This window comes from Oryza glaberrima, chromosome 7 (assembly GCF_000147395.1).
Source record: "Oryza glaberrima chromosome 7, OglaRS2, whole genome shotgun sequence".
NCBI lineage: Eukaryota > Viridiplantae > Streptophyta > Magnoliopsida > Poales > Poaceae > Oryza > Oryza glaberrima.
The window spans coordinates 13,726,564-13,748,841 of NC_068332.1; the positions used below are offsets into that span (position 1 = coordinate 13,726,564).

Genomic DNA, 22,278 nt, shown 5'->3' on the forward strand with positions numbered 1-22,278 from the left:
TCGGTCGGGAAGCAGATGCAGATGCAGCCCTTCCAAGAAGCATGGACGGGCTCATCATTCCCCACGACGCAACGTGCTCGTAAATTAAAATGAAGCTCGAAGACTGCACATTGACTATGGCTTGATTTGGAATGCATGGAACTAGCTTGCTCCACGTGTAACAGGTAGCCTCAATTATTACCGCAAATAGAACTTATTTTTGTTTAGGGCACACACTCTTACAGTCACAGTAGTCCTATCAAGTATCGACGATTCCAAAGCAGGGGATTATCTGTGTTATCGGGGACGATGTCACGGTGGCCGGAGATATTGGGAATCTGGCATGTCGGGATTCCGATGGACAGGTGGACGCCCGCATCGCCAGAAACAGCAAAGGCGAAAAGAAGCCGTGGACAAGAGAAGTACGACTCCCCTGCTAGCAATCACGCTGAGCATCTAGGCCGCGCGTGACCGGTCGGTGGCGTAATTTGCTAGGCGTCGCGTGCACCCGCACAAGCCAGTCGCGTCCTGGTAGGCTGGTACTGTACGCGCGTAGTCGCGCGACACCGCGAAGCAGCTAGTAGCACTGTACAAGCAGCTGATGACTGCTGTAACATGTAGTAGCACGAGATCAACGTGCGAGCGTCTGCGTCTCGATCGACGGGGGTTTGAAAGGGGGGAAACCGCGCGCGGCACACCACCCAATCGAGCCGAGGCGCGACACGCAGCTAGCCGTTGTGCTTCGCGCGCTGGGGCGAGGCGCGTCCGTGCGTGATGCGCGCGCCGTGCCGTGGCGGCCCACACTGCCGAACCACTCGATCATATCGCGGCCTACACGCTCGCTGGACGCTGGCCGCATCCGAGCGCGATGCCGATCCCGCGCGGCGCGTGTGCCAGGGAAAAGCGTGCGTCGCGACGGAGGTCGCCCGCGCCGCACGCTGAAGGCGACGCGACGCAACGTGCCGGGAGCGGGGCGCGGGCAGCTGATTCGGCCGCACGTATGGACAGGACAGCGAGGACGGGCCAGGGACCAAATCATTGGATTCCCAGCGGCGGCAGCTAGCTAGGACTAGGACTACTCCGATCCATCCAGCAACGGTAGTGTGCACGGGTAGAGATGATATGTAGCTAACCGCCATGATGGCGGTAATCCCCTTTTTTGGCTTGCATTGCATTGCACCAACTGGCTGCAACTGCTTCGATCCTTTTGCTGCTGTCACGCTGCACTCGGGGCGATCTAGCTGCTAGCCGGCCTGCAAGTCCACACCGGAGCACTCCAAGACAAACGGGACAAGTATATGCTCTTATACTTAATTAACGGTTTGTTTAGTTGTTTCTAGTACTATGTTTGTTAGCGGGAGCGTGCACACAGATTGAAACACACCAACTGAACAAGGAAAAAGTTAATCCTCTCAGGAAAGAGAAAAAAAAATGTAGGGGAAGGTGAAGTGGATATAGGAATACATTGCACTTTACACGCCGGCTAAGGAAGGAAAGAGGTAAAGAGAACAAGGAACGCCCCGACAGATCGGCTAATCGGCGAATCCAAAGGAAAAGACAAACCATTAAAGGCCACATCCAGGCATACTTACCTGTAGATTGTGCTATATATCAAACGATGTGGTACGTGGTAGCCGCAGCTGCTACGTTAACCGACTTCGCACCAAAAAGTGCCTATTCTGCATGTGCAACGGCTAAACTATTGTAAAACTATACACATTTCAAAATATAATAAACAGTTTCATAAAAAAATATAATAAACAGATCCTGATGAAAATATCCACATCATTTGTTGGCTCCCTCATGTCTCCTTTAGAGCGCACCAAATTCACATAAAAAAATTACCACAATATTTATACACGCACAAAACAATTCAACCAGTACTAAACGAATCATGCAAAATTCTATCGATCGTTTGCAGATGGGGATTACGGATCTCTCCGCCGTGTGGATGCCAGCGTGTCACCACTCACGTACGCACCAACCAAAACCGTGATCTGATTTACGGCGATCCCCTGGCAGGCAGATGGATGGACCGATCTATCATATGGCGGTCCAGCCCCCTCCGGCCGGCCGGTCGGCCGGACGGCGCCGCGCCCGCCCGCAACTTGCTCCGAAAAACAGCGAGCGAAACGCACCTACTCCTACTACTATGCCGCTGCTGCTGATTTGTCCTCCACCCAGCCCGTACACACACACATCACATGCGACCATCTCTCTCCATCTCATCTCGTCTCATCTCATCTCATCTTACCTGGCCGCGGCCCTGGTGTTGGTGACCTGACCACTCCACCACCACAACGCATTGGCGGACGGAGGGCGCATCATAGGATGGACGCATGCATGCACACGCGTGGACCAGGCTGGCTTCCCACCCGCAGCCAGCCGCAGCCATCTGCGGCGGAAGTGCGCAACCTGCGCTGCTGCGGCCGCGCGCGCGGCGCGGCCCACGCGCGACGCGAGGCTGGCTGGCCATCGTGCTACACGCGAGTAGTACTACTCTCCGCCGCAGGCGCAGCGCAGCGCAGGGGCAGGAACGGCCTGCAGGTGACCTAGTACTACTGATCGACCACGACCGAACGGAACCCCCCCCCCCCCCCCCCCCCCGGCGAAGACGTACGCCATCGCCTTATCGTGAGGCCGGGTCGCGTCGGCGTCGTCGGTTCGGAACATGGTCGCATGCAACCGCCAGCCGGCCGTGCGGTGCCCAAACGGAAGGGATTAGGGATGGACGTCGACCGATCGACCGGACCCATGCCCATGCCCAGCCACGATCGAGTACGTTACGTCTCGTATATCGACTCGGCGCGCCACTGAATCCCGTGTAATTAATTTAATCGTGCGTGGGGAATATTAATGCGATGCGCGCACATCCATGTGGTCAGGAGATTGCCTTCCTTCCCTTCGCTTCCCTTCTGTTCTGTGCGGTGGCGCCGTTTCGGAGGGAGCGACCTGCGGTTATGGTGGTTACGTACGTCCCGTCCGTGATAACCTAATTAAATCCCCGCGAGGAACACCGGGCCTTCAAAACAGCTACAACTGCGAATATATAATTCCTGCCCACATTATCCTAATAACTAATTCAGGTTCTATTTGACCCCTCCCTCGATTATAAGCCACAGTCAATTTTCAGTTTTAGAATTTAATTTTCATATTAATTAGGAAATTTTTCGTTGTTTTCTACAACTACCTCAATTTCAAGATATTAGATGCATTTTATTTTGTTAGGATAAGGCTTTGATTAATAGTTGCTTCACTAATATATTTGCTTGTGTGATGCAAATTATAATCGTCACAAATACTTTCCAAAATAAATCTCATATCAATTTTGTGCCACGAAAAATTATTCCCTTCGTCACAATTTAGTTGTTGCTTGGAGATATATGGTCATTGTCTAAAAAAGAGATCGTTTAGGCGTGGGGCAACCAACAGCTAAGCCACTAGCAAGAGTGCTCCCATTAATTTTCTTCTCCATACTTGTAGCAGATATGTCAGAATGGCTGACGTAGTACTAACTTTGTGACAATTTTTAATAAGCATTAAAATGATCACCATATTTTATCACTTCTCTCCTAGAACAACTACTTCGTCTATCCCAAAATGTAAACACTTTTGAGATTGGCATGGGTATTGAGAAAATATGTAATAATGATTGAAGAAAGTGTGTAATTGGTTGAAAGGAGAAAGTGTGTGATTGGTTAAAAAGAAGAAAGTAGATGAAGAAAAATGGTTGTGATTGGTTGAGAGAAGAAGGTAGACGGAGAAATAGTTTCATTTTGGAATAAGGTACTGTACTAAAAATAGATATTTTAGAACGGAGATAGTACCAGGGTTTACCTTATCGTTAGGGCCGGGGTTATCGCCACCCTGCGGTAGCGTGATAACCGTGATAATCGCGCGATAATCGTCTAAAATCGCACAAAAATCACATCCAAAAATTTGAATTCAAAACTCGACAGTTTTGCGGTTTCACCGCAATAATCGCACGGTTTACCGCGATAACCGCGATATTTGCACGGTTATCGCGGGCTGTATAGCTGAAATAATGTAAATGTAAAATAAATAGGGTAAAAAATAAAAAATACGGTTGAATATGTGTAGAAAACTAGAAACTGAGAATACTTGGAAGAATATGTAGGATACTTAAGGCCCAATATCCTCTTCCTTTTTCAATTTGTAAACCATTTTTGGTTTTGCCCTCAAATTTGAATTTAGCTTACTCTATTTCAAAAAAATTCTTCACCATTGGCAATTACAAATCAACAACTACATCCATGAATATTTTCAGTTTTTTTCGATTTTTTTCTGGAATTTGGAATTTGGTCAAAATTCATCCAAACCATATCGCCGGTTTTCCCTACCGTACCCCCGTGATAAGCACGATTATCGTGCGATGAGTGAAACCCTGGATAGTACTAAACTGGGACAAAAGTAATATATTACAATAAAGTAATAGGTAGTTAAAGCCTTGTCCTGATGAAAAAATACACCTTATATTTAAAAATAGAGGAAGTAATTTATTTTAACATGATCTTTTGGCTGCCAAACAGATGTGTAAAAACATTTTTCATTTATTAGATTATTTGTGGAGGAATTTGTAGTATTAAAATCTGATAGGAGTTTTTTTTTCGTTTTGTGAAATAGAGGATTGAAGCTTTCTAAATCATATAAAATTCCTTAGAAATAGCTCAATACATGTAGATTTGGAAGGAAAGTTAACAAGAGATCTAATATCTAAGAAATTTTCCTTTTAAGTCTGTTTACTGCGTATTTTTTGTTGCTTCTATTCAAACAATCATTTTTATGTCTTGCAATATTTTGTTTGCACTTATATATTCCTATTAAAATTCTATGTTTTCCTAATCTTCTGTTTTCTCAACCATGCATTTCAATAAGTAATATAACAATGCGCTATGCATAACTATTATACGTAGAGGTGGGTTCAATGAAGGAAAGAACTCAGCTTAATTAGTTGCCAAATGCGTATTAAATAAACCTATAGCAAGCAATATACACATCATTGTCTTAAAAAAACACTAAGCACATGATCATTTTGTCACAATGGTCACGGGTACATTGATCCTATCCTTTATCACGGCAACACGCAACAAATCTCCTCTCTATCTCCCCCTAGTTTTTCAGGGTGTGTTTGAATAATGGAAAATTAGAGGTGGGATTGGGATTGGTAAATGAATAAAATGTTAAGATTAAATGGAAAATGAGAAATGAATGGTTAGGATTTAAAGGTGTCTTTTGGTGGGTGGGAAATTATTTCTCTTATCCCATTAGCCAAACACTACCTCACTTACTCTCCTCCGGAATCTTCCACTCACAGCAACAAAAACAAAACCGGGAATTATTCTTTTTGTTTTTAGAACAAAACCGGGAATTCTTGGCTTGGATACATTCTTCTGAGTTTGAAGCACGTAAGCCCCAGGCCCCAACACGCAGTAGCTTATCATCCCAGCTCGTCATAGGCATCATTGGAGCAAGAAAACCAAAAGGCCCATCCATTCTTATCAACACAAGTTAAATAAAAGAAAAACAGCCAATTTTTCTGCTCCATGGACAGCAAAAGAAAATAAAAAAGGAAATAAAAAGTATATTTTTTTAAGACAAAATAAAAAAGTACAGAAATAGAGTCTCATACGCTGAGGAGGGTAGGCCCACACGCCAGAGTCTCAGCTTGCCTCGTTGTCACTCACCAACTCTCTTTCTTCTCCATAAATACCACCTCCTTCTCACTCTCGCACACAAGCTCTCCGCTCAGCTAAGCTCTCCACCATTGCTTGCAAAGCTGGTCGTGTCACTCCTCCCGTTAAGCTTCCCGCGGCGGCGAGAGCAAGCTAAGCTAGGTCGGGCATGGGGAAGGACGAGGTGATGGAGAGCGGCGGCGCCGCCGGCGAGTTCGCGGCCAAGGACTACACGGACCCGCCGCCGGCGCCGCTGATCGACGCGGCGGAGCTGGGGTCGTGGTCGCTGTACCGCGCCGTCATCGCCGAGTTCATCGCCACGCTGCTGTTCCTGTACATCACCGTGGCCACGGTGATCGGGTACAAGCACCAGACGGACGCGTCGGCCTCCGGCGCCGACGCGGCGTGCGGCGGCGTGGGCGTGCTCGGCATCGCGTGGGCGTTCGGCGGCATGATCTTCATCCTGGTCTACTGCACCGCCGGCATCTCCGGCGGGCACATCAACCCAGCGGTGACGTTCGGGCTCTTCCTGGCGCGCAAGGTGTCCCTGGTCCGCGCCATCCTCTACATCGTGGCGCAGTGCCTCGGCGCCATCTGCGGCGTCGGCCTCGTCAAGGCGTTCCAGAGCGCCTACTTCAACAGGTACGGCGGCGGCGCCAACACCCTCGCCGCCGGCTACTCCAAGGGCACCGGCCTCGCCGCCGAGATCATCGGCACCTTCGTGCTCGTCTACACCGTCTTCTCCGCCACCGACCCCAAGCGCAACGCCCGCGACTCACATGTCCCGGTAAGAAGCATCGGAGCTAGCTCTCCCAAATTTTTCTTTTTCTTTTCTTCTCTTTGAAAATTGTGCTTGCTTAATTGGAGCTTAAGTGGCGGTAGATGCTTTAATCTAACAACTAACATGCATGTGTTAGTATGAGAATATTAGTTTGTTTAGATCGGAAGAATGACAGATGTGAACAAAAAGGAATGAAAAGCAGTGGAAGAATATCCTATATATCCTCTTTGATAAAAGCAAGCGCATATTGAACAGAAGAGAAGCAATAATTTCCTTCAAAAACTCTTAATTCTTTTCGGAAGAAAAAATTTCTAAAATTACACAGTTTTGTTGCTACTCGCATGCCTACAGATTGTCAATTTTCAGATCTCCTTCAGATAGTACTACATGAACATTATTAAGCATACCGTAGTGTTGAATTTGCTCTTACCGTTCTTACTCCGTATTACTCCAGTACAGTAGCAGACTAGCAGTAGATAGATAGTCACCACATAATTGAAAGTAGTAGTAGTTTTTTTTTTTTTTTTTTTTTGGTAGTAGAAGATTCAAGATGGTCCTAGTACACACGGAAGGACGGAGAGGATTACAAATAATCTATAAGCCTCATCGGTTGCCCATATATTTTCTAATAAGCTAAAATGTTTTACTAGCGAATAAAAAATAATTTATAACTAAAACTTATATTCCCTAATAAGATAAAATGTTTTACTAAGGAATAAAAAATAATTTGTAGTTAAAATTTTTATATATGTATTTCTAGCTGACTTAAAAGCTAATACTGTAAAAAAAAACTAAGTTCAAAATATCTTAAAATCAACTTTAAAATTAATTTTAAAAATTTAAATTTTTGGCTTTTGCTTCGGCTTAATAGGGCAACCGCGATGGGACCCTATAACTTATTTACTGTAGCTCATTTGTCACGTCTGCCGCTATTACTGTTCCATCCCATCACGGTAGCATGGCTGTGCGGGCGCGCGCGTACTACATGTGGCCCTAGCAAAGCCAAAAAGGCTGAGCTGGTCCGGTGTACTGTATGGTCCAGACCGGGGGTGAGCTGGTCCGTGCAGGCAGCGGCTAGGTTTTCATGTGATCTCCATGATGAATTTTGGCTGGACCGCCAGTACAAATTCTTCACCACCCCCCTCTGTTTTTTCCCAAAACTATTTCGTGTCCTTTCACGCCATGTTGTTTTGTGCTAGCTCCTCACTAAAAAACAAGACCAAATATTATTACGTGAAATTGTAGAGGAGTACTAGTAGTAGTTTTTTCTTTTTTCTGGAGAAGGGGAAATGGATAGGTCACTTTATATGGTGGTGAACATGTGAGGTTGTGAGTGAAGGTGGGCATCTTGACATGAGGGTCTTCCTTTCTTTCTTTCTTCCCTTTGGTGGAGGTGACAAGGCGTGAAGAAGCGTTGGGGGTGCTGTGCTTCTCTGCTTTTGCAGATTTGCACACATCTTGTCAAAATATGCCCTGGGTGACTTGGTGTTTAGGGAGGGGGTGAAATGCGCACTAAGCCAAGGCTAAAAGCAACCATTTGGTGGTGCTCTAGCTAGTTCGTTTCCAGTTCCTTGTTGAAAGGGGCATTTCGTGACAAGAAGGCTTGTGGGCTTTTTGGCCACTAACTTGCTCCCTAATAGTCCACTGATGTTGATGACCATTAAAACGTATACATGGGTCATGTGGCTGAAAAGACACCCTACACATGTCATGCAGGGGTGTGGTTTGGTTTGGCAGAAGCACAGTTTTGTGAATTATTGTGCCTCACTTGACTCACTGTGTTAAAACGACACTTGTTGCTGAACAGTACTACTGATAGTTTGGTTACTCGCCTAACATCTTGCAAACCTATGCTAATTTCTGATTTTTTGTTTTTTGTTTATGTGTGTGTGGATGTCACCAGGTCTTGGCGCCGCTGCCAATCGGCTTCGCCGTGTTCATGGTCCACCTGGCGACGATCCCGATCACCGGCACCGGCATCAACCCGGCCAGGAGCATCGGAGCGGCCGTCATCTTCAACAACGAGAAGGCGTGGCACAACCATGTAAGAAGACAAATACATTCTACTACTACAAATTACCTCAATTGGGCATGGCCTGATCATGATTATTTTTTTTTTGTTGTGTGAATTGTGACTGACCGTCTTCCCCGTCTCCGGTTGCAGTGGATCTTCTGGGTCGGCCCGTTCGTCGGCGCCGCCATCGCGGCGTTCTACCACCAGTACATCCTCCGGGCCGGCGCCATCAAGGCCCTCGGCTCCTTCAGGAGCAACGCGTGATATCAAGGGGTTCGAGCAGCCATTGTTGGGGGATAATGGCTGGAAGGCGTTGATGAAGCAATGGCCATGATGATCGATGATGAGTTCTACCGTGTTAAGATTCTCCCTTTTCAAAAAAAATTAAGTTCGCCGCTGGTCGTTTTGTTTCAGCAGCTGCTCCTCCTCCTGCTTGTCGTGTGTGTGAAGTGAACATCCATGTGTTTGTAATCTGTTTTAAATCGAGGGATGTCTCATGTGTTTAGCCTGTACTCCCATTTAATTTAGCGACGATAAGCATCGATGCCCGCCTCTCCTATCTGGAATATATCAATCAGTTTTATCAAGTGGTTCGCCGTAATTAAGTGCTGCTCTCTGTCTCTGCATTGATATGGGCTCCCATCGGTTGCCATTTTACCCAAAATGGCTTATTTGGCTTATTAGAAAATTAAAATTAATTTATAAGTAAAACTTTTGTAGATTTGTTCGTAGCGACTTAAAAGCCAACATTAACAAAAATTACGTTAAAAGCATTCCAAAATCAACTTCAAAATCAAGTTCAAAAATTCAAATTTTGGCTTATTCTTTGGCTCTTTAGGCCAAACGATGGGGCTGATGATGTTGCTGTTCTGAATGTGGACGCTCCCATTTTGATTTGCATATCTATCAAGTGGATTATTCCAGGATGCTAAACAAGAAGTGACACCATTATTGTTGTCTAGTCATATTAGTAGTTTGGTTGGTTGGTACTACTAATAGTGCTACTGCTGGGGTTCCAAGTTTCCAAAATGCAAAGCCAACCTATCAGATGACTCATCATCATGCAATGGAGATTAGGAGATTAGGAGATTAGGAGTATCTGTACTACATGCTTTAGCTCCATGGATTTCAATCACACCCCTTAGAAAGTTTCATTTCATCACATAGTTGTCGCTTGTCACCATTGTCACTCCTATCATGGCATGTACTGTGTTGTGATCCCGGGGGCGGTTCGACTTCGTCACCTCCAGCTGTCTTGAGTTGCCACATTGTCCACTTCTGCTTACCACCATACGATGAGTGCCAACTTCCACTTGCCAAAAACTCTTCATTCCCTTCATATCTGTTTAATTAATTAGGGCCATTCTTTTCTCTCACAATCTCACACATCCTTTTGAAATGAAGAATTCTCTCAGAAATTAAACTGATCCATGTGAAAACTTCATGTTGGTTGTGTTTAGTTCAGCGTAAAGTTTAGATTTTGATTGAAATTGAAAAGAAAGGTGACAGTTGAGTGAGGGCCCTGCATTGGTTTCTATTTCTACCGGGCGCTGTGATTTGGCATGCATGCTGGCAGTGCCATCCTTCATTTGGATGCACGCCTTTTTTCAGTGACGTGAAAAGAAGGCCCTTTCTATCATGACGCAGAAGGAGATGTGCCGCATGCGCGAAAATGGCAGAAGGGATCGAATCCAACGCCTGCGTAGGGACTAGGGGAGAGAGAGAGAGAGAGAGAGAGAGATTCAGGTAAGAAACGATCAAACAAGTCCTTGCAACCCAAGCCCATTTCCATGCTCTTCTTCTTCTGCTGTTGCTGCTGCGTGACGAAGGCTGAGACGCTGTCACACTACTGTCAAGCTGCTGCTCTTGCAGCTCTTGACCGGCAACTGTGCACTGCTGGAGTGCTGGTAAATGCAGAGCAACACTGTAGAGTACTCCCTCTATCAACCCTAGTTTCTGTGCCCAATGTTTGACCGTCCGTCTTACTTGAAAAAATTATGAAAAAAATTAAAAAGATAAGTCACGCACAAAGTATTAATCATGTTTTATCATCTAACAACAATAAAAACACGAATTATAAAAAAAATCATATAAGACGGACAGTTAAAGTTGGACACGGAAACCCAGGGTTTGTCTTTTTTTTTTGACAGAGGGAGTATGGCTGTATGCATGACTCTCCTCTTCCAAAATACTCCGCTCAATCTATCCCATTTTAAGTGCAGCCATGATTTTTCGTACCAAATTTTGATAGTCCATCTTATTTATTTTTTTAAAAAAAACATTAAAAACATAAGTCATGAGTAAAGTGTTGTTAATGTTTTATCATCTCGTAACAACAAAAATACTAATTATAAAAAAATTTCAAATAAGATAGACGATTAAAATTGGACACGGAAACTCACGGTTGCACTTAAAATGAGATAGACGAAGTACTCTAACCCTATACACTACACTTATTTTGAAACGAGTAAAATATAGGAGTATAATCATTTTTAAAGTGAGTGAAATTAAATAAGAATGAATATATTTGGTTGAAATAAAAAATAGATGAAAAATTAAATGAGAAATATTGGAATTGGTTGAAATACAGTATACATGAGTAAGGGGAGAAGGCTATATTTTAGAACAAAATTTGAACCATAAAATTAAGGCTGTGTTTAGTTTCTAAAATTGGGGAGAAGTTTGGGGAAGTTGGTAGTTTTAAAAAAAAGTTAGAAGTTTATATGTATAGGAAAGTTTTAGATGTGATGGAAAGTTGAGAGTGGGGAAAGTTTGGTGTGAACTATATTTTGAGTTGGAGGGACCAACGTTCAAATTTGACCGGCGCGATGTCGATGGATTTCGCAGGGAATCATGTGCCCGCGCTGTTCATCGCATCACACTGATCGCTGCCACCCCTGTACTTTAAACTTTACTAGTGCCTCTCTGAAAAATCGCAGTTGGCCTGGATGATTGGATTTGGACATTTTGTATACTCTAGCCCTTAACAAAAATCTCATTTTACATATAAACCCTATGAAAACTAATTCCATACTTAGATGCAAAACTCTGTTCTAGAGGTTGTTCAGATTGTAGCCAATATAAACCATATCAAAATTTTGGCAAGTTGTCAATATTATTAAAATTTTGGTAAGATTTCTTATGTATTTACCAGGATTTGGCAACAAACTAAATGTAGGCATTTTTTTACTTTTTTTTAAAAAACAATATAGTTGAAAATAGCATCAATCTTTTTTTTTTTGGGAAGAGCAGAAATATGTTACTCAACCAAGCGTCAGTACAGACTAACTGAGAGATAAAATTGTAAGTATCTCCTAACCAAAAATCAGAAACAAAATCTGAACGAGCCTTATTAGCTAGCACATGGCTTGCATTGTTCTGGGAGGTGAATCTTCTGAATGATGATTTCCCTTTCCCCGGCGAGGAGGCGTTTAACTTCCTGAACGATATGAGCTAGAGCTGATAGATCCTTCTCTTTAGACTGAATGAGCTGAGAGGCCACCAAACAATCAATCTCCACTACAATGGGCAGCAAAGTCCATTGGATTGCTGAGAATAGATGTCTCAACTCTAATCTCGTTGGATTCAAGTCTTAAGGTGGTGTTTGGATCCAGAGACTTAACTTTAGTCTCTGTATTTAGACACTAATTTAGAGTATTAAATATAGACTACTTACAAAACTAATTACATAAATAAAAGCTAATTTGCGAGACAAATTTTTTAAGCCTAATTAATACATAATTAGAGAATGTTTACTGTAGCATCACATAGGCTAATCATGGATTAATTAGGCTCAATAGATTCGTCTCGCGAATTAGTCCAAGATTATGGATATGTTTTATTAATAGTCTATGTTTAATATTTATAATTAATGTCCAAACATCTGATGTGATAGGGACTTAAAAGTTTTAGTTCCATTTAAACATGGTCTTACTACTACTGAAAATAAAACAAATTATAGAAAATAAATTACAAAATTTTACTTTGTGAAATTTCTAACTTCATTTGACATAGAGAATGGGGAAGGAGGATGGACCCACCCCTACATGCCTACAAATTAGGAGAAATAGATCGTGTTATATTATGTTTTTTTATAGCGAATCAATACTATGATGATGCGAGAGGAGGGAGGGACCCACACCCTAATCCAAGATTAAGTTTCTCATAAATTGAAACAACTTAGCGAAAATAAATCATGATACATTAATTTATCAATTTCGCAAAATTTGATATCAAATTGTATAAGGAAGGGCTAAATTGTAAGAAATACTAGCTGACGATAGTACTATGACTACTATCTGAAAATTTCAGCATAGAGTAGTTCGTAAAATAAAATTTAACTCTAGCTGATGGAGCGACTAGTACGTACTCCCTGCAATACTGTTTGATTTTTGGGCCATTTCTACTTTCTTCGACACAGGCGTCTGTACTTGGGAGTACTGAACTCCAGAGGTCAATTGCTTAGTACTCCATATGCCTGCAGAAAAAATGCCAGGGGTAGTTATACGGATTTTTACTATAGCAGTACTATGCTTTTTACAGTTTGTCATGGAGTAATAGTGTCACTTTGAACTGATGATGCCATGGACTCATAACTTTGCTACCGTCTGGAAACGCCAATACTCCCTCAATCCCAATATAAGTTTATTCTAGTATAGATGTGATAGCTTATCATTGATGTAACTTATATAAGTAGTTATCTAGATTGATAGAGGTAGTGTTTGAATCTCCTAAAGATGAAGATAAAGATAAAGATTAAGTGTTTTACGTAAAACAAGGTGGTAATAATGTGTGATTAATTGAGTTTTAATTATTACATACTTGAAAAATGGATTAATTTGATATTTTAGAACAACTTTCATATAGAAAGTTTTCGCACGAAACATGTCGTTTAGCCATTTAAAAAGCGTGTCATTTTTATCCAAAAGTTTATCTAATTTTTGTTGGAGATTCGAAAAGAGCCAGACTTATGATATGTTACATTTTACTAGATTGTACTTACTCCCTCCGTCCCATAATATAAGGGGTTTTGAGTTTTTATTTGTACTATTTGACCACTCATCTTATTCAAAAAATATTGAAATTATTATTTATTTTTTGACTTACTGTATTATCCAAAGCACTTTAATCACAACTTTTTATTTTTATATTTGCAAAAAAAATTGAAATAAGACGAGTAGTCAAACAATGCAAACAAAAACTCAAAATCCCTTATATTATGGGACGGAGAGAGTATATTAAGATGGATCAGCAGCAATGATTTTCAGGAGTCCATGGAAATATCAAATGGGACAGTATAGAAGTACTATAGCCCTGTTTAGATTCCAACGTTTTATTTTAACTTCTAACTTTTCCATCACATCGAATTTTCTACACACAAACTTCTAACTTTTTAATTTCTTTAAACTTCCAATTTTAGCGAGGAACACAGCCTATGTCCATGACAAGTACGGTGCTCTCTTCAAACAGCGAAGGGGTTATTTGAAGGGAGAAAAACGTGAACTTTCATGCTCCATCAAAAGTCAAAAACTTTGCGTACTCCTATATTTTTTTAAGGAGTGGTACGTAGTATTGAGGATGGTTTGGCCAGACATCATTGCAGGGGCAAGTAAAAAGTACTCGTACTGGTATTGCTTTCGGTATTCGGATGAGACCATTCAACATCTTTGTTCTTAAAAAAGAAATCAACATCCCTATCTCATACTAGTACTTTGTAGCAAAGATTGTATTTTTCAATTTTGAACAGCATATATATCTTGATATTTCTGCATGTTTTATATTTACATGGATCAGCTGGCATCTCTGTTCGCTGCCCATAATGTACTTCCTCTGTTTTATATTATAAGTTGTTTGATTTTTTCCTTAGTTAATTTTTTTAAAGTTTAATTAAATTTATAAAAAATATAGTAATATTTTCAATACAAAACAAACATATTATTAAAATGAAAATTTCTTGTTAAATATAATAAAACTTATTTAATGTCGTTGCTAGTTTTTTTCTATAAATTTAATCAGACCTAAAAAATATGACTAAGAAAAAAAAGTCAAACGGGCTTATAATATAAAATGGATGGAATAATATCATGACAATTAGGATTGTGTGGGGGGAATCTAATGGGCGGGTGATCGCTGGGAGTGATCAACCCGCCCCTCCCCCAGTCATCTCTATTCTTTCCTTTTATCATAAAATTAAAAAAAAACACAAAGTTAGTAAAAAAAATAGAAAAAAAATCTAATACTCCCATTCATGTGCGTAGACTTTATAAAATATACTTTGCACGCATAAACTTTGTGAATAGAAATATTTTATATATAAAATATTTAAATCCGAATTTGAATTTGAATCGGGTATATAAACTTCTGACTTATAAACATTCGCTCTACAAATTTTAGGTGGATAAACTTTAGATGTATAAACTTTAGGTGTATAAACTTACTAAAAGAGAAAAATATAAAATATTTGAATTCGATTTGAATTTGAATCTGAATCTGAATCGGGTATATAAACTTTTGACTTATAAACATTTGATTTACAAACTTTAGGTGGATGAACTTTAGGTGTATAACCTTATTAAAAGAGAAAAAGAAAAAAAATACGATCGCTAGCAGCGATCGCGCGTTAGCCTTCTTGGATTGTGTGGCCCTGACATTCTGTTGGGAGTAATCATTAGGGAAATCGCCATTTATTAATGATGTTGGTCTACTAATGACCCACATGGTTAACGTTCTTTTTTAGTCTCACGGTTCAGTTTCTATTTCTCAAGTTGGGTTTGTGCAGCCAATTAAGCCTCGTCATTTTGCTTATGCATATGTTTACCCGTATGGCTTACTAGGAGTATCCGTAAGGCCTCATCAAATCCTTATGACTTATTATCAACCAAAAATTAGTTAATAGATAAAATTTTTATATACATATCCTTGACTATTTAAAAGAAAATACTACTATAAAATAAACTATTGTAAAAAAAAACACAAAATCAACTTCAAAATTAAGTTTTAAAATTTAAATTTTAGTTTATAAATATAAACATATGCAAACCCTGGAGGGTGGAGACGTATGGCCTGTTCACTTTGATGCCATTTTCAACCTTACCAAATTTTGGTAAAGTTGCCAAAAAAGTGGCTACATTTAGTTTGCTGTCAAATTTTGGTAATTATATAAGAACGATTTTGCTATATATTTGTCGACAAATTTTCTCCTAAAAATTTGACAGATGCACTGTAACTTGCATGTAATTACACTGTAACTATAGTGTAACTTGTATGTAACTTTAAAAAATCTCTCTGTAATATGTTATTTCGGTAAAATGGAGGTTGTGGGAACAAATCCTTACACATATGTGTGTGCCGTGATTTTTTTTTCTTCCTCACCAAAACAAATCTTGTAATAGATTTAACGATTCAAAATTACGTGAAACTTATATACAAGTTACACTGTAGTTACATGCAAGTTACAGTGTAATTACATATAAATTACAGTGCAATTACACTACGATTGTACTATAATTACATCTGTCAAATTTTTAAGAGAAAATTTGTCAACAAATGTATAGGTGGTCCCATATAAGAAATCCTGCCAAAATTTTAAAATTTTGGCAATGCCAAAATTTGGTAAAGTTTTTTTGGCATCAAAGTGAACAGGCCCATAACTTGTTTTTTAAAAGAAAAGAACATATGGTAGTAGAGTAGTACCATTCGAAGTGATTTTGGAAGTCGTCCTATCATTTTTTGGGAGGGAATATCTCTCCATCCAAATTATGATTGGACAGCTGCTTGCCAGAGAAATGGCATATGGCGCTGCATTATTTGTGTCACGAATATTCCTGGATTATACTCCATTCACTATATATAATTAACCTCAATCAAATCCGAAAAAGAGAGAACAATTCTATGCTGCTCTGTTCCTTCTGCCTATATTCCTGGAAATACACATGGGCATGAAGAAAGTGCAGCTTCCCAAAATAATTGACAAGCCAGAAAAATGTTCATGAGCCTTCTTTTCTCTTGACTTGTTATTAAAAGATATACTAAAAGAGTAGTAGTTTAGTTGAGAATGATATACCTAACTCCACAATGTGTGAAGTGTGTGCATGCGTCAGTGCTTGGCATGTTCTCCAGATGGTTAGAGAGAACAAATTTTAGGTTAGTTTAGTTAAGCATTGTGCTTAAGGACAACCCAATCCGAAAGAAAGCGTGTAATGATTGAGCTGGGCCGTCTGATTCAGGCCCTATGATTGGATCATCAGATCATGACGTCGCAACAACCCCACTAACTAGTGACAGGGGCTGGCAATGGATAGGCGAGGGCCCTATCAATTTTAATTTGTTGGGGTTTGGATAAATGCAGGTACGGTTTCATGTTTGAAATTAATTTGTCGTCCCATATTGTATAACCTCAACCTATCATAGTCGAAAGGTTCATATCTTTATCGTTTTCTTTGAGTAAAGTGGCAATTCTGTGTATCTAGATCAAAAGTGATGGCTTCTTTCGCTCTCTCATAATTAATATTATAGATATATGCATTTGTTGTATGAAAATAATTGGTAGATTTGTATGTGAATATTACTCTCAAAATGTTACTTTTTTGAAAAAAAAAAAACCTTTACTAGTACTCGGTCAAATGTGCCGATTGGAGAGCATATGTACCTGAAATGACTTGCATTTTTTATGTATCGGATAAGAGAGATTGATATATTTAGGTGCCCCATCTCTATGTTTGTTTGTTAGTTCACTATTCGCGCTTCGTTGAAGGGCCGTCATTACAAAAGGATTAGGTTCCAAGTAAAACATGTTAAAAGATTTGACCTGGGCATGTTTACTGCTAACCATGGCTAATCAAATGGCGATTGACAAGGATCCGTTGCCCAATTGGTGAAAGGAATTTTACAGCAAACCTGCAACTGCAAGTCTGCAATGATGTGCCTGCCTAGTTTGAGAGGGGAGCTGGACCCAAGTACTCGCTCCGTTCCATAAAAATTCAAACTAGTATAAAATGTGATATAATCTAATACAATAAATCTGGACAAATTTCACATCTCATACTTCGTACTAGTTTTTTCTAGGACGGATGAAGTACCTGACTACAGCCAGAAATCAAAAATCAAAAGGACCAGACCATGGATCAACATTCAACAGCAACCTTGCAGTCCTCTCTCTTTCCCTCTCAAAATACCAAACTCACTCAACTAGAGAAGGCTCATGCTGCAAGGAACTTGCTGTTTCTGTTTCGAAATAAACCACTTACTACCAGCCAAACACACTAGTGCTGTAAAAGGATGTCTGTTCAAAAAGGTGCCGCTTAACAAACCTGTAAACAATCTCCATTTCTTCCTCTGAAACATCAAAATTTTTATTAACCACAACAACTTTATATATGTTCCAAACAGTCGCCGTCGACTATGCAACGACTTCATGCTTGATTGCGCAAGCCACTTCAACGAAAACCAACAAGCACCCAAAAATATAACAGTAAGAAATGGCAGGTAATGTAAGTCGAGGGCTAAAACTGCTTTTCTACCAGCAAAGACAACGCTACTCTGAATCCAGGGGAAACTGTAGTATATATAGCTTCTTTCTGATGATAACAGAAGTGGCTTTAGATTGCAAACAGAGAGATCCTTGACTACTGTTAGCAAAGTATCCCCGATACAAATTTTAATGGGCACCACCAGCATAACAGAAAGGGATGTTTTGAGTATATGCATATTATTTTCACAAAATGCAAAAAAAAGGATTATTTGGATTTTTGGCGACAGTATTTTCAACTTCTCCAGCAGTGGGTGCAGAAGAAACACAGAAACAAACAACAGGTTCTTGTCTTGGGTAAAGCCAGAGATATCTGCAGTCCAGACTCCAGAGTGAACTGAGACTGGCTCAAAGGCTGTAGATCGGTTAATCTAATCTGTCGTCATTATCCTTCCAGTGATGCAGCAGCATCCTTCTCATCAGAGAAGTAATCTTTCCTGCAAGTGAATATAAAGGTTATGTTGCTCTTATGAGACATTAAATACGAATGGCGGAAATTAGCATAGCTCTCATACAAACCTTATTTTACGAGAAAGCTGATACAAGCCTGTACCAGCCATTGCAACATTAACGCTGAAAAGATTCCAGTTTTTCTGCGACATTATAGCATTGCCAACGAAGAGCAAGAATTAAAACAGGAAACAACATGTAATGACAACATCTCGTGCTCACATAGGTAAAACTCAAATTATTTCAATGTGTAATACTCTCTTTGGCCAGAAATACACATCATTTTGGGCATGGGCAAAATATTCAAAATGTAAACTGGATGGCTCATTTACTTTTCTTTTCTTTTGTAATTTAGTAATAAACTAGATAAAACTGCAATTTCACTAAAGTATATTCTTTTTAGAAAAATGTAAAAGCATAATTATCAAGCATATTGATGCTTAATTTTTAAAAGGTTGTTTGTCTGAAATGACATGTATTTGTGACCAATGGGAGTATATACGATCACTTTGAAACCAAAATGTAGTTTGCAAACAAAGCGGCCCATGATCACTATAGTGGAAAGTTTCAACATGGTGTGCATATAGACAAGTAAAAAAGGTCTTACTGGGGTGATAACCATACTGTAGCGAGACCAAATGACTCCAGTGCAAGCCACAGCTGCATGCCATACAACAGAATAAGAATGCTAACAGTGCACAAGAATACACAAACAAACCGATATGGCCCTGATATCTGGAATGAACGAATATGATGGGCTAATGGGGTAACCTAAACATACCGACTTGCTGAGGAAAGGATATCTTTTCAGGAGGCTTAGCGAAGTCCGCAACATTGGCAATACTGATACCCCATTTAAATGTTGGAGCCCAGAAATGAACTGCAATAATTAAGGTCATATAAGTTACATGTGGTATCAATAAATGATAGATATCCATCACAATTTCCTATAGTGAAATACAAAGGTATGGGGCACTTGCATTAATACAAAAATTTAGTTCAAAGTACCAAGCAAGATTACATTTCCATAGTAATGGTTTATTCAGTATCAAATACCCAAGAATGCAGACCAGGGATGTCAAATAAATAAATAATAAACATTATACATAGGCTTGTATCAAGTTTATGGTGATTCCTTTATTATTTCCGTGTTCAAATGATAAAAGTAGAGATGATAACCAGGATCAGAAATGATACACAGAAATCTAAGATAAGCAGGAGCAGCCAGGAAATAGTAAAGATAAGAAGGAAACTAACTAGTTTTAGGGCCAGCAGGATGGTTCCAAAAGGCTTGAAGCTTTGATGCCATTTAGCAAATGAACACCTTTTCTGTCCTTCCACAGAAACTGTTTACACTTCCACTGCACCCTACAAGTAGAAAAAGGAAAATCATGATATCTCAAACAGCATACATGAAACAAGATTAATTTCAGATAAGCCCATCTACCAAGAGTAATAGGGCATAGATGAACATCAACCAGAATATGCATACAGCGTCTGAGATACCACCACGGCACCACTTATTCATATCACACGGAGTTCCATTTATATGTAGGCCTATTCAAAAACAGGCTAGCCAACCTGTTCAAAACCACAGCAGAGGCCACTACAGGCAGCATCACTCCTGACTGCAGCAGCAGAACGTGCTGGCGATGAAGCATAAATGGATTGACAACAAATTGAAAACCAGGTTCATTGAACAGTCATAGCTATAAGCTTGGTTCATGGACTAGGGGATTCCATGTGGCAGCAGAAGAGGAAGGCCATAAAACATTGGATGGAAATCAAATGAAATTTCTCCTTTTTTTTTATTTGGCCACTAGCTTATGGGTATATCTCGCATCACAGACATCCTCACAGGCAGCCACCGGATATATTTCATATGTTTGCAACTTTGCATCGTGGTTATCACTTTTCACAATGGCAAGGGGTACATAAAGATATCAGAGCTACTGTAGTACTTGTTTTAAAATCTTACTTGTGTGGTGCCCTGTTTTAATACCGTAAAGCATAGGAGTAACTTGGCACATTAACTAGTAGTATTCTATATTTTTTGAGATAATGGAAGCACCTAGTTGTATTCTATATTATAAATCAAATAAATACTGGTGCTACAATTTGTGATCTGTAACATTATATATAACTCACATGATGCAGACTATTTCCGCAGGTTGGCATTGGCAAACAATGACAAATGATGAGTCCAAACACCACTGTAAACTATCTACTGCAAAACAATCACATAGGAAAATCGACACCAAAGAATTATCATAGGCGGGCCATTCCATTTTCTCCCCACAACTTTACAATGAAAGATCAACGATAAAAGTCAATAAGATGAGAAGAATTTCATCCATCCATGACGGCAATGAAACCAAAAAAAATTCATGTAGCTGGCTCAAAGGAACAACTAAATTCCACAATCCTACACCATATTAAACCGTATCAACTATCAAGGGACGAGCCTACAAATCGCCCCTAATTCTGTAGCTTACCAGCCTAGAAATCGACAGTAAAATTTAAAGAAGACAAGCTAATCGCGGCCCTAAATCGACGGCGAATATGCAGATTTAGAGACCTACTAACATCTTTAATAAACCTAGGACCAAGAGGAGGGTACGGGATGGGGGGGGGGGGCGGGGGGGGGGGGGGTGGGTACACCAACCTTGGGAATAGTCGTCGCCGGAGTTGGGGAGGGCGGCGGCGCTCGCAGAGGGTGGGAGGCGGAGGCGGAGGCGGCGATTCTTCACCGAGACAGCAGCGGAGGAGCGATATGCTCCCGAGTCCCGACCGGTGATTGTTTCTTCGATCTTCACCAACCCTCCTCGCTGCAACCTAAAATATTTTCAGTGTTGCAACTTAGAAATGGTAAATTGGGCCCGGATCACCGAACCGGAGTGGTGAATTCACAAATTACGGCCCGGATGGTTAACGGGCTTAATTGTTGCCAGTCGGGCTGGGAAGTGAGGCCGGTAAGTCAGCCCATAGGCCAGAATGCCTAGTAACCATTGTAAGCCCGATAGAAATCTAACTCTGTTTAGTTTTGTTTTAGCAATAAGTTCATTTTAGGTCCCTTATCATTCTGTCGAGTTTGAAACCGTATCCTAGGAAAAAGTAAGAATTACTCCCCTAATTACTGCGGTTGACCAAATTACCCCCTAAACTCGAAAACTAGGCATTGCTCACCGTGAACTTCTAATACCGGATGAATTACCCCTCGACCCAACTCTAAGTGGTTTTGTTCTACGTAGCATACGCGTGACAATCCGGTCAGCATTTTCTCTTTAAAAAAATTATGGGACCCACCTGTCATATCTCCCCTTCCCCTCTTTCTCTCTCTTCACACACACATACACACTCTCTCTCACGGGGCGGCGCAGAAGGAGTAGGGCTGGATATTGAGCCAGCTCGGCTCGGCTCATTCCAGCTCGTTAGGATAACGAGTTAGCTCGGCTTGGCTCGGCTCGTTTGAAAGCTCGAGCTAGCTCGTTTAGCTCGCGAGCTATACACTGCCCTCCTGCTAGTGTGCACGTTTGTGGCGTTGGAGTTGCAGATCAAGCAAATGGAGCAAAAGGATTTGGATTTTAGATGCACATACACACCTTGTCTACACATATACAGCAGAAGTGGTTGCCGACCAAGTCAACAAAGCTAGTGGGTTTGCAGATCCTCAACCACACCCGTCGTGAGGAGGCCGACGGCGGCGAGGACGCCAGGCTTGTGGTCCTCAAGCCTGTACTCCTTTATTCAAAACTTGGAGTCTTGGAGGCGGTGGATCCAGTTGCTCCATGACCGAGCGAAGCGAGTCGAGCGACAGCCAACGAAGGCGATCGAG

General features: G+C 40.9%; 2 protein-coding genes across 2 annotated transcripts; one reads left to right on the forward strand and one right to left on the reverse strand.

The window, feature by feature from the left end:
* The first annotated feature begins 5,720 nt into the window (after positions 1-5,720).
* Positions 5,721-9,054, forward strand: LOC127778711 (probable aquaporin PIP2-1). Its single transcript, XM_052305332.1, has 3 exons — positions 5,721-6,459; positions 8,357-8,497; positions 8,618-9,054. The coding sequence occupies exons 1-3, from the start codon at positions 5,842-5,844 to the stop codon at positions 8,729-8,731; spliced, it is 873 nt and encodes a 290-aa protein (XP_052161292.1). The 5' UTR covers positions 5,721-5,841; the 3' UTR covers positions 8,732-9,054.
* An 8,957-nt stretch (positions 9,055-18,011) lies between these two features.
* LOC127778403 (mitochondrial pyruvate carrier 4-like) lies at positions 18,012-21,270 on the reverse strand. The gene is made up of 6 exons (XM_052304999.1): positions 21,109-21,270; positions 19,701-19,811; positions 19,225-19,323; positions 19,051-19,103; positions 18,513-18,586; positions 18,012-18,430 (listed from the first exon to the last, which is right to left on the reverse strand). The coding sequence occupies exons 2-6, from the start codon at positions 19,750-19,752 to the stop codon at positions 18,379-18,381; spliced, it is 330 nt and encodes a 109-aa protein (XP_052160959.1). The 5' UTR covers positions 19,753-19,811; positions 21,109-21,270; the 3' UTR covers positions 18,012-18,378.
* Positions 21,271-22,278: the final 1,008 nt, after the last annotated feature.